This window comes from Myotis myotis, unplaced genomic scaffold (genome assembly GCF_014108235.1).
Source record: "Myotis myotis isolate mMyoMyo1 unplaced genomic scaffold, mMyoMyo1.p scaffold_m19_p_3, whole genome shotgun sequence".
Classification (NCBI taxonomy): domain Eukaryota; kingdom Metazoa; phylum Chordata; class Mammalia; order Chiroptera; family Vespertilionidae; genus Myotis; species Myotis myotis.
In genome coordinates this window covers 188,995,266-189,008,342 of record NW_023416335.1, presented here as the reverse complement: position 1 = coordinate 189,008,342, position 13,077 = coordinate 188,995,266, and the positions used below count along the sequence as shown (strand labels likewise).

General features: G+C 45.8%; 1 protein-coding gene across 6 annotated transcripts in view; it reads right to left on the bottom strand.

The window, feature by feature from the left end:
* Positions 1-13,077, bottom strand: part of LRP6 (LDL receptor related protein 6) — a 137,859-nt gene that overhangs the window by 26,525 nt on the left and 98,257 nt on the right. For all 6 annotated transcript variants that reach the window (XM_036297548.1, XM_036297545.1, XM_036297546.1 and 3 more), the window contains 3 exons: positions 11,172-11,374; positions 8,117-8,328; positions 6,797-6,987 (listed from right to left, as the gene is read on the bottom strand). In XM_036297548.1, the coding sequence (XP_036153441.1) occupies positions 6,797-6,987; positions 8,117-8,328; positions 11,172-11,374 (606 nt within the window). The remainder of the gene's footprint in view (positions 1-6,796; positions 6,988-8,116; positions 8,329-11,171; positions 11,375-13,077) is intronic.

Below are 13,077 nucleotides of genomic sequence, written 5' to 3'. Positions count from 1 at the left end.
GTGCTGGGAGCCGGTCCATCCTTGCTGTTTCAAGGGACCTGGCATATATGGCATACTGTTCTTAATATGTTTGCTCACCTTCTTGGCACTATGTGTTTTAACCAAGGTCTCTGAGAAAGGTTGTTTCCCCAGGTAGGGATTTTCCCCTGAAGTTAGGGAGGGAATAAAACCACTTAACTAAGTGCCAGGCGGGTAATTAATCACTTTAACTATGAACAATCATGCTTAAGCTACATAATCTTTACTCCCTGGAATGGAGATAAGAAACGCCCTAACCTTTGTAATAGAGATTGATAGGATTGAATCAACTGGTATAAATACAGATGTAATAAGACAGCAAGACACAGAACTTAGAATACAGAACCAGAAGAAGACAGAACCAGGAGGCACAGAACCTACACAGAACGTTCTCGAGAGACAGAAGAACTTCGCTGGAGAGAACATGGCAAAAGATCCTGGACAGAAACTGGCCTCAGAACCTAGAGACAGAACCTAGCGAGAGAACATGGCAAAAGATCCTGGACTGAACCTGACTACAGAAATTGGCAAGAGAACCTGACTAGAACCTGGTAACTGAACCTGGCTGGAGAACCTGGACAGAACCTGGCAGGAGAACCTAGCGAGGGAACATGGCTACAGAACCTGGCTGGAAAACCTGGAGAACCTAGCAAGAGAACATGGACACAGAACCTGGCTGGAGATCCTAACTAGAACTTCGCTGGAGATCCAGAGCAGAACCTCTCTGGAGATCCAGACCAGAACTTGGCTGGAGATCCTGGCTGGAGATCCTGGCTAGGCTGCTGATCAACTGAACACTGTCTCCGTGTCCTTCCTTCTTCGCCGACTCCGTCTACACCTTTGGGGACCCTGGACCTGCTGGGGTTGGACTCCGGCAGAGAAGATGTGCCATACTGAGTCCAAAGAAAGAAGACTCTGTATTGATCTTTAGATTAAGAAGATGTGCCATACTGAGTCTAAAAAAATAAGACTCTGTATTGATCTTTTAACACATATGCTTGCTAGCAGAGGAATTAAGGTTATTCCCAGTCAGACAGAACGTTTTATACACGAAGTATGTCCATGCTTTTCTGAGGAAGGAAAGGTGCCGGAAAGGTAAATGTAGAGGCATGGGAGAAGGTAGGCCCAAGGAGCCTTATCCTTAACCCCACTGCAGCCTTTCCACCCCGGGAAAGTGCAGGATTGGCAAGCTCTCCCTGGGGTGATAGATCAGGACTCAGGTAATAGTGGAAAGCGCCAATCCTACTCTTAAAATGGATACAAGAGAGCATTTCGGGGTTTTCTTTTTAATGCCTGCTTTTAAAAAATAAAAAAGGGGGAATTTGCCGGGAGCCGGTCCATGCTTGCTGTTTCAAGGGACCTGGCATATATGGCATACTGTTCTTAATATGTTTGCTCACCTTCTTGGCACTATGTGTTTTAACCAAGGTCTCCTCTCTGAGAAAGGTTGTTTCCCCAGGTAGGGATTTTCCCCTGAAGTTAGGGAGGGAATAAAACCTCTTAACTAAGTGCCAGGTGGGTAATTAATCACTTTAACTACGAACAATCATGCTTAAGCTACATAATCTTTACTCCCTGGAATGGAGATAAGAAACGCCCTAACCTTTGTCATAGAGATTGATAGGATTGAATCAACTGGTATAAATACAGATGTAAGAAGACAGAACCTACACTCAGAACCTAGGCACAGAACCTACACAGAACTAGAGACAGAAGAACTTCGCTGGAGAGAACATGGCAAAAGATCCTGGACTGAACCTGACTACAGAAATGGGCAAGAGAACCTGACTAGAACCTGGTGACTGAACCTGGCTGGAGAACCTGGACTGAACCTGGCTGGAGAACCTAGCAAGAGAACATGGACACAGAACCTGGCTGGAGATCTGAAGCAGAACCTCTCTGGAGATCCAGACCAGAACTTGGCTGGAGATCCTGGCTGGAGATCCTGGCTAGGCTGCTGATCAACTGAACGCTGCCTCCATGTCATTCCTTCTTTGCCGACTCCGTCCACACCTTTGGGGACCCCTGGACCCGCTGGGGTTGGACCCCGGCAGGCCCGCTCCCGGGTGGCAGAGGGCAGGCCCAATCCCTAGGTGCCTGCCCTGCAGACCCTGGTCGGGCTCAGAGCAGGGCCGATTGGGGAGTTGGGGCGCCGCCCCTTGTCATGCACAGAGCAGGGCAGATCAGGAGGTTGCGATGCCACCCTCAGTCACGCTCAGGGTAAAGCCGACTGGGGTTTGGGGTGCTGCCCCGTCACACTCAAGGCAGGGTTGATGGGGAGGTAGCGGCGCCACCCCATCACGCACAGAGCAGGGCAGATCAGGGTGTTGTGGCGCCACCTGTCACACAGACAGCGGGCCGATCAGGGGGTTGGAGTGCTGCCCCCTGACATGCACAGAGCAGGGCCCATCAGGGGGGTTGGGACTCCATACCCTGTCACACATAGAGCAGGGCCTATCAAGGGGTTGGGGAGCTCCCCCGTCACCCACAGAGCAGGGCCGATCAGGGGGTTGGGGAGATCCCCCCTGCCATGCACAGAGCTGGGTGAATCAGGAAGTTGCGATGTCACCGTAAGTCATGCTCAGGGTAGGGCCAATTGGGGGGTTGGGGTGCCACCCCCGTCACACTCAAGGCAGGGCCGATGGGGAGGTTGCGGCTCCACCGCGTCACACACAGAGCAGGGCCCATGGGGGGGTTGGGGCGCCGCACCCTGTCACACACCGAGCAGGCCGATCAGGGGGTTGGGGAGCTCCCCCCTATCAGGCACAGAGCAGGGCTGATCAGGGGGTTGGGGCGCCTTCCCCTGTCAAGAACAGAGCAGGGCGGATAGGGAGGTTGTGACCTTGCCCTCTGTCACACACAGAGCTGCAGGGCGATCAGGGGGCTTGGACACTGCCCCGTCACGCTGCTCCAGGGGTCAGGAGGCCTCACGGCTCCACTGATCCCAGTGCTGGTAGGCCTCGAGGCTCCGCTTCACACCGGGGCAATAAGGCCTCGCTACTCAGCTGATCCCAGTGCTGGGAGGCCTTGCGGCTCTGCTTGACACAGGAGCAGTGAGGCCTCACTGCTCCGCTGATCCCGGTGCCAGGAGGCCTCGCGGCTCTGCTGATCCCGGGTTCAGGAGACCTTGTGGTTCCGCTGATCCCAGTCCGGGAGGCCTCGCGGCTCTGCTGATCCCGGTGCTGGGAGGCATATTAACCTTTTACTATATAGGATAGAGGACTGATGCACGGCTGGGGGCCTGCTGGTTTGCCCTGAAGGGTGTCCCGGATCAGGGTGGGGGTCCCCACTGGGGTGCCTGGCCAGCCTGGGTGAGGGGATGATGGCTGTTTGCAGCTGGTCACACCCCCTTCAGAGTGAGGGTCCCCACTGGGGTGCCTGGCCAGTCTGGGTGAGGGGCTGAGGGCCGTTTTCAGGCTGGTGGATGATTGAAGCTCCCAACCTCTCTTTTATTTCTTTTTTCTTTTTTATTCTGGGATTTATTTACCTTCTATGGCTGTCACTGGAGCTGAGAGCCGTCCTTAGCGCTAAGGCTCGGCTCCAACTCTGAGACCTCGGCTGCTGAAAGCAGGTTTCTGGGCTTTGTTTACCTTCTGTATTTGAAACTTTGTTGCGACTCCAGCTCTGAGATCCCGGCTGGCTGAAAGCAGGTTTCTGGGTTTTGTTTAGCTTCTATATTTGCAACATTGTTTCTTAGAGAGCAGCTGAGAGGCCGGCAGCGGCAGGCGGGGAACCTGGCTTCCTCCGTCACTGGAGCAAGCAAGCCTCCTGTTTGCCTCAACTGCCTGACTGCCATCCGCCATCTTGGTTGGCAGTTAATTTGCATATCTAGCTGATTAGCCAATGGGAAGAGTGTCGGAGGTACGGTTAATTACCATGTTTCTCTTTTATTAGATAGGAAGATATATACATATATACAGTATATGTACAATGTATCTATAATAAGTATATATTATATAAATATTTTGGAAGGCAATTTACCAATAAATATAGGATATTACTAAATTTTTAAACAAAATTAGATCTTTTTTTATATATTTTATTGATTTTTTACAGAGAGGAAGGGAGAGGGATAGAGAGTTAGAAACATCGATGAGAGAGAGAGACATCGACCAGCTGCCTCCTGCACACCCCCTACTGGGGATGTGCCCGCAACCAAGGTACATGCCCTTGACCGGAATCGAACCTGGGACCTTTCAGTCTGCAAGCCGACGCTCTATTCACTGAGTCAAACCAGTTATAGCTAAACAAAATTAGATCTTAATAAACAACTTAATTTTTAAAAACCATTCTTCTGCCCTAGCCAATTTTGCTCAGTGGTTAGAATGTCAGCCTGAAGGCTGAAGGGTCTTAGGTTCGATTCTGGTAAAGGTTAAAGGCTCGATCATGCCACCCCCTCCTCATGAGGCTTGTGTAAGAAGCAACCAATCGATGTCTCTCTCTCTTTCTCTCTCTTTCTTCCTTCCTCTCTTCCTCCCTCCCTCCCTTTTCTTCTCTCTGAAAGCAATGGAAAGAATATCCTCTGGTGAAGTTTAGTAATAATACCAAAAATAAAAATCATTCTTCCATGTCACTACACACAGATCTACCTCATTTGTTGGAATGACTGCAATACTCCACACACTTGATATAGCAGAATGTATGTCTCTATAATAGGCTATTACAAATAATGGTTATCAAATACATTTTACAATTGGGTCAGCATTTCTATAAGCAGCTATCTAAAAATTTATTGGCAAATAGCCCTCCAGAAAGGTTCTACGAATTTCCATTTCTACCAAAATGCATGGAAGTATGCCATTTCCTGCTTTTCTTGCCGATCTACACTAATAAAAGACAAAGATGCCAACTGACTGTACCTTCACTACGCCCTAAGCCACGCCCACCAGCCAATCAGAACGACTATATGCAAATTAACCCAACCAAGATGGTGGCCGGCAGCCATGGAACTGGAGAAAGCAGGAGGCTTGGTTGCCCGGGCGATGGAGGAAGCCAAGCTTCACGCCAGCCCTGAGCCGGCTGAGGCTTCCACTCATGGCAACAAAGTTTCAATTATAGAAGAAAAATAAATCCCAGATACCTGCTTCCAGCCAGCTACCATTGAAAACCTGGGTGGCTGGGGGTTGTGGCCAGCCTGCAAACTGCCATCAGCCCCTCACCCAGGCCAGCCACACACTCATGGGATGAGGGTTCCTGCTGGGGGGCTTGGCCAGCCGGCAAACAGCAATCAGCCCCTCACACAGACTGGCCAGGTACCCCAGGGGGGACCCCTACCATGAAGGGGCTGTGGACAGCCTGCAAACAGCCATCAGCCACTCATCCAGGCTGGCCAGGCCCCCCAGCAGGATCCTCCCACCCTGAAGTGGGTGTGGCCAGTCTGAAAACAGCCCTCAGCCCCTCACCCAGGCTGGCCAGGCACTCCTATATAATAAAAGGGTAATATGCAAATTGACCCTAATAGCAGAACGACTGGGAATGACTGGTCACTATGACACACACTGACCACCAAGGGGCAGATGCTCAATGCAGGAGCTGCCCCCTGGTGGTCAGTGCACTCCCACAGGGGGAGCTCTGCTCAGCCACAAGCCAGGCTGATGGCTGCCAGTACAGCGGTGGTGGTGGGAGTCTCTCCTGCCTCCTCAGCAGCGCTAAGGATGTCCGATTGCAGGTTAGGCCTGCTCCCCACTGGCAAATGGACATCCCCCGAGGGCTGCCGGGCTGCCAGAGGGATGTCTGACTGCCAGCTGAGGCCTGATCCCCCAGGGAGCGGGCCTAAGCCAGCAGGTGATCATCTCCCAAAGGGTTCCAGACTGCGAGAGGGCAAAGGCCGGGCTGAGGGACCCCCTGAGTGCACAAATTTTTGTGCACCAGGCCTCTAGTGTTAGATATAATCAACTTTAACATATTTTTGCCACTCTGATAGACATAAATAGTGAACCATTTTCATTTAATACTCATGGTCAGTTGTAAGTCCACACAGAATATTTGTGGGGAGGAGAAGTAACTATGAGTGCAGATAGAGGACTGCAGAGAAATGAAAAAGACAAATGATTTGATTTAGTCGCAAAACACCAGGAATGTAAAGATTATTTGAATATGCTGATGAATTTATGAAAGGTGAATACCAACTTAATGTACAACTAGACTTTTTTTCCTTCAGGCTATGAGACTACCCTGAAGATTTCTTTTTTAGCACAGGAGTGAGATGCTTAGAAACCATACTTCAAAAAATTAATCTAGAAATCTATATATATAAAAGGCTAAGCAACCGTCTGGTAGGTATGATGCGCACTGACCACCAGGGGTCAGACGCTCAACACAGGAGCTGCAGTGACTTGGCAGCAGCAGTTCTCGGGTGATGCCACCTTCTAATTAATTTCCTTTCAACGTGCATGAATCCATGCACCAGGCCACTAATAGCATATAAATCTCAGAGGCGGGGGATCAGCAGGGAGGAGACTAATAATATGTCAGAATTCAGGACAGAGACAACGTTAACATAAACTAGAGCAGAACTAGAAAAGAAGAAGAGATGCATTAGAAATGTATTACTTACAGAGCCCAAATGAAAAATATTGGCAAGTTATTAGATAAGAGAGAGTAATCATATGATGGTTGAAGAAAAAAGTGCTTCCCAACCAACTTGATGCTGACTACTTTGGGTGAATAAAACTATAAAGAAAACGTACACAAAAATAATACAGTGGAAAAAAATACAAATGCTGATGAATCAGCTCAATAACTAAAATCAAAATAAGGAAACATATTTCTTGGGTACCTGAGAGATCACTGCTTTCAATTCGCCGGAGATCTGAATCAGCCCAAAAGAGCTTGCCCAATCTGCTATCAAGGGCTAAAGCAATTGGTTTACTTAAGCCACTAAAAAATAGAACCTCCCGTTCTGTTCCATCCAAAGCAGCTCTTTCAATTTTTGGAGACCTTTCCTGAAGATTGGTAAAATACATATACCTGAAGAAAAGGGAGGAAATAATGAGTTTATCAGAATAAGAAATCATACAAAATGAGAATATTCTTACTGATTACAACAAAAAGAGCTAGAATATTATAAAATCTTATTTTGAAATGTCTCAGAATATTTTTTAAAATGCCATGAGATATTTTTACTACTTTCAGTAATAGTAACAAAGGGTACACATAATAATTTCTGTGGGAGCTAACTTTTATGGATTAATAAAACAAGGTGTTAGGGCACAGGCACACCTACACTTTTGAAATACTACAATAAAATAAAACCAGAGACCTGGACACAAAATTTTAAAATCCTTCCCTAATTAGTCCATTTAATAACTAAAAAGAGGTCATAAGAATCATCTTTTTTTTTTTAATATACTTTATTGATTTTTTTACAGAGAGCAAGGGAGAGGGATAGAGAGTTAGAAACATCGATCAGCTGCCTCCTGCACACCTCCTACAGGGGATGTGCTGCAACCAAGGTACATGCCCTTGATCGGAATCGAATCTGGGACCTTTCAGTCTGCAGGCCGATGCTCTATCCACTGAGCCAAACCGGTTAGGGCAAGAATCATTCCTTATATTTATATTTTTTCGTATAACTCTTTTGAAGTCAGCTACTTTCCCTGCTGAATTCCTTGTTACTTATTCAGATGCATAAACTTATTATTTACTAAATGCAAAGCTCTGTATTAAATGAAAGGAGATATTAGTGCTTGGCATAAAGAAACCTACATTCTAGTAGGAAATGTAAGACTGAAAACAAAAGTTGTAAGGTCAATCGGAAAGGACTAGGTAAGACTAGATAGGCATAGATATTTGGGAGAGAGGAAAAATCACATCTTGCTAGGGGTGGGGTAAATCAAGGAGAACTTCATGGATGATGTTGCAGTTGAAATGGTCGTGGAAATATAGGCATAAGTTAGAATTAAAGCAATAGTGACTAAGAAAGAAAATTATAGGCAGTAAAATCAGAGAAAGCAAGAAATGCAGGGGCCAACAGATAGAGAATGTCAAATTTTTCACTGGAACACAGGACACTTGAAGATAAATAACTAAAGACTGAAAAGGAAGGCTGATGAGGGTATCAGATGCCAAGACATCTTAATGGTATTTAGTAACATACCCTTTCTCTGGGTTTACCACAATGGCTCGAGGTCTGTCTTGCTCGCCTTTTAACACCACTCCAATTGATCTCCCATCTAGTCTTGTTACAGTAATGACGTTGGTGGCCTCACAAGTCCAGTAGATGTACCGGCTATAAATATCAATGCTAAGGTCATAAGGCTGTATTTCTAGGTTCTGATTCGGAACTGAGCTCACAACCACAGTAAAGCCCTAGGGAAAGAAAAAGACACACACATAGAAAATTAAGCTCCAAACCAGAAGCCCTGAGGTGATCACTCAACAATGCTTACATTTATGTAGTCACTCATCTGAGAAGGAAGTCTCAAGGGACATTTCTTACTAATATTTTTTATGAGTAATGTGCTTCTTTGTTAACATGCATTTCATTTGGTTATTATGACATGGGGCAGAAGAGTAAGCTAAGGCCATATCAGTGGCTCTAAGAACCTGATATAGTGCATTGATTAGAGATGAGCGTGAGAAGGTGGCACTCTCTTTTACAGACAACCCTGCTACAATCACCGCTAGAAATATCTCAAAAGCAATAGTTCTCTACAAAGGGCAACTCTGCATTTGCAAATGCCTAAACCAGGGCACTTGGCAATGTTTGGAGACATTTTTTATTATTATGCCTATGGGAGGTACAGATAGCATCTAGTGGGTAGAGGCTGGTAAACAGCCTACAATGTACAGGTCAGTCCTCCACAACAAAGAGTTATCCAGCCAAAACATCAACTGTGCCAAAGCTGACAAACTCTGCTCTAGAGACAACAGCAATTGGGGCCATAAACCACAGCTATCAATCATGTCTGTCTCTAATCCTTAAACCTAGCCCCCCCCCCCCCCAAAGTATCTAATCTAATAGAAGAGAAACATACAAACTGACCGTACCTCTGCTACCCCCAAGCCACACCCACCAGCCAATCAGAGCGACTATATGCAAATCAACCCAACCAAGATGGCAGTGGGCAGCCACGGAGCTGGAGCAAGCAGGAGGCTTGGTTGCCCCAGCGATGGAGGAAGCCAAGCTTCCCGCCTGCCCACTGCGGCCTCTGCTCAAGGCAACGAAATTTCAATTATAGAATATAAGTAAATCCCAGATACCTGCTTCCAGCCAGCCTCCACTGGGAGCTTTGGTGGCTGGGGGCCCTAGCCAGCCTGCAAATAGCCATCAGTCCCTCACCCAGGCTGGCCAGGCACCCCAGCAGGACCCCCAACCCGGAAGGGGCTGTGGCCAGCCTGCAAACAGCCATCAGCCACTCACCCAGGCTGGCCAAGCACCCCAATGGGGACCCTCACACTGAAGGGGCTGTGGCCAGCCTGCAAACAGCCATCAGCCCCTCACCCAGGCTGGCCAGGCACTCCAGCGGGGCCCCCACCCTGAAGGGAGTGTGGCACGTCTGAAAACGGCCCTCAGCCCCTCACGAGACTGGCCAGGCACCCCAGCGGGGCCCCCACCCTGATCTGGGACACCCTTCAGGGCAAACCAGCCAGCCCCATGCACCAGGCCTCGATCCTATATAATAAAAGGGTAATATGCAAATTGACCCTAACAGCAGAATGACTGATCACTATGACACACACTGACCACCAGGGGGCAGACGCTCAATGCAGGAGCTGCCCCCTGATGGTCAGTGTGCTCCCACAGGGGGAGCTCTGCTCAGCCACAAGCGAGGCTGACGGCTGCCAGTACAGCGGTGGTGGTGGGAGTCTCTCCTGCCTCCTCAGCAGCGCTAAGGATGTCCGATTGCAGCTTAGGCCTGCTCCCCACTGGCAAGAGGACATCCCGGGCTGCCAGAGGGATGTCTGCCAGCTTAGGCCCAATCCCCCGGGGAGTGTGCCTAAGCCAGCAGGTGGTCATCCCCCGAGGGGTCCCAGACCGCGAGAGGGCACAGGCCAGGCTGAGGGACCCCACTGAGTGCACAAATTTTTGTGCACCGTGCCTGCAGTTTCTTTTATACAAAGCCAAGCAAAATGAGAGCCTTTTTCACCTGTTTTATCTGAATAAATTATATTTTATTTACTTGGCATCTCTGAGGTAACATTCTGTAATGAGGCTCTCTCATTTATTTACCATGTCCTTGGCTATATATAATAACACCTATAATTTCTCTCTACTAGTTATCAGCCTGTTAGAACTGGCCTACATAGAGTACATATGCCATAAACCACTATAACTATACCTCTAAATGATCCCTCAGCCGCCATCGTTACATTATCACTTGCTCTTTTGTGTGAGATAAGCCACATAAAAATCTCCCTAAATTTTAACACATTCAAAATCAAAATTAACTTCACTTCTATGAGGAAGATGACTATAATTATTTATAGTAATCCTAGTCTAATATTGCTTGGTCATAAAAAGAAAGCAAAAAAGTATGGACAGTGGTATGTAAACCATGACTTGTATCTAAGTATAGGTAAGATTTATTGATAATGTTTTCATTCCCATTCCACAGTCACCAAATATTTACCAAAACAAAATTGGATAACATATCCTAGCTATTTTAACTGTTATGAGGTTGTATTATGTGTTTTCTCTTTGAACCTTTTAAGTAAGAATAAACTAGTAACAGAACCATTATTTATTAAGTCCCTATCACATAATAGCTAATGGGCTATGCGCTTTACATTCCATTCATCTAAAAACTTCATAGTAATCCTAGCGAGTAACAGACCTGCAATCAGAACCAAAGTCTTTATGATTTTGAGGCTTCCAAGACTCCATGTAGATGGAACCATAATGAACGAAAAAACTACATAAATGAATATGGGTGGCAGTGACTAAGTCATTACCAATATATGAGGGTAAGTTATCCAAATATAATTTTTATTCCAATAGCATTATCAAAAATTGTATACTCAAAGATCATTAGAAGTGGGAAAAGCTGCTCAGTCCCGAATTTGCTTCATGTATGCACGCACGCGCGCGCACACACACACACACACACACACGCACGTGCAGAGTCAATACAAATAAAATAAGATGACTGGCTAGTCCAATTACTAGATGGGAAAAAAAAAAATGGTTTTTGTACTGAGCCTTGAATTACCTGGCTTCCATCTTCTTGTGCTTTTCGGATCATGTTTTGTCGTGAATCAATCCAATACAGTTGTTTGTCCAGTGGGTCATAGTCAATGGCCCGGACGTTCCGAAGGCTGTGGATAGGAAGGATGATGTCGGGACTCTGCTGTTCATCAATTACCATGCGGTTGATGGCGCTCTTCTGACTGAAGAGCAGGAAAGTAGTTGGAGCTTCAAGAAAGAAAAGAGCAAATCTGAAACACAGACTAAGTCCTATATCACTTAAAGATTTGATCAGCCTGTAGCTATATCTCAAACAAAACACACATAAATGTTGAAGAGGTAAAACTGAGGACAAAACCCTTTGGTATGTCCCCAGAAACCCTCTTCAAAGTGACACTAATCAGCATTCTTGTTCCCAAACCAGTTATAATTTACTCAATGACATAGCCACCTAGCCAGTTTTTTCCTATTTTGTCCACAGTGGTATCATAAGAGACTTGAGTTCAGTGGAGCATTTGACAAAGATATAAAAGTCCACACTTGGCTTAGAAGATTTAGAACATATTCCAATGATCCCAGTGGCGCTCTCCATTATCTGGAGTCCATCACATATTGATTTAACAACTTTTAGCAATTTTAGTAGAACCTGTGTCTTAAGTAGTAAGAACACAAGCTTCAACAGAGTAGCTCACAAGTCTCGCATCCTTTTTAATTTAAAGAATTGTGTTTGGGTAGTACTACTTTCTTGTAAAGCAAGGAAAAAAAAGTTCTAAATTGTAAGTTTCCAACACAATAAGCATCACCTATACTAAGACATACATTGAGACTTAGAAGAAAGACCCCATAATTTTAGTTGCCAACTTTTCCTGACTGGGAAACAATATCAAATATATACTTGGCTCCTAGTATATTTTACTGAGTACTATTTCTTTTGAATCAAGTTTTAGCCTTCAATAAGATTCTACAATTAGGTGTTCTAGAAATGTGAATTAAGACAAAGCCAAACATGGCTCCAAATAAATGCTTGTTTCAAAAAGTCTAAAGTTAACATTAGCAATTATAATTAACTGGCTTAATATTTCTAAGAGAAAGCTGATGTTTTCACTTACAAGTCTTTCAGTGCTTAAAGTAACAAAGAATATGCAATTTTGTAAACCTAAATCCATACTAATTTATGCAACCTCTAACCACCTCATCTCCTGGAGAATAGTGCTTTAAAAATTATCCTCTCAGGCTGTCTGAGTTTTACACTCCCACAATGAAAAGAGCCAACATGCAGAAGTTGAAGGATGAGGTGTAAGCAGAAGGGAGCTTTTTAGTTCTCTGTTGAAGGCACAAGTGTTCACCTGTAGTTTAAAGGGAGGCATTGCACATGTTTGAAGACAGCGTAATCTACAAGGCCCAGCTCACCACGTCTGACTGTGCCATTTGTGCACTGTGCTCAAGGCATGGAGTTGGGACTGAAGTCCAATCCATACTTCATCATCCAAGCCATGCAGTGGCACAGCTCCATCTGCCCAGAGAAAACACCTTTCCGCAATTTGCAGAAAGTTGTCATAAAAGCCAGCCACTTCAGTACTGAACAAGGGATTACACAATTTGGTTTCCTGTTTCCTCTGACCTAATCTACTTATTCATTCTGTTCCAACAACACTGGCCTCCTAGGTGTTCCTCTAACATGTCAAACATGTTCTCCCCTTGGTCCTTTGCATTTGCTGTCCCTTTTTTGCTTGATAGGTTTTACCCCAGATATCCACATAGTTCATTTCCTCACCTCCTTCAGGTCATTACATAATGTCACTTTTTCAGTAGTGACTTCTCTAATCACCCTATTTAACTTTGCAATCCTCCTCTCCATCCTTTCTCCATATTTTTCCAAAACATGTATCTCCATCTAACCCATGATAAAGATTACTTAATTGGTTCATTAT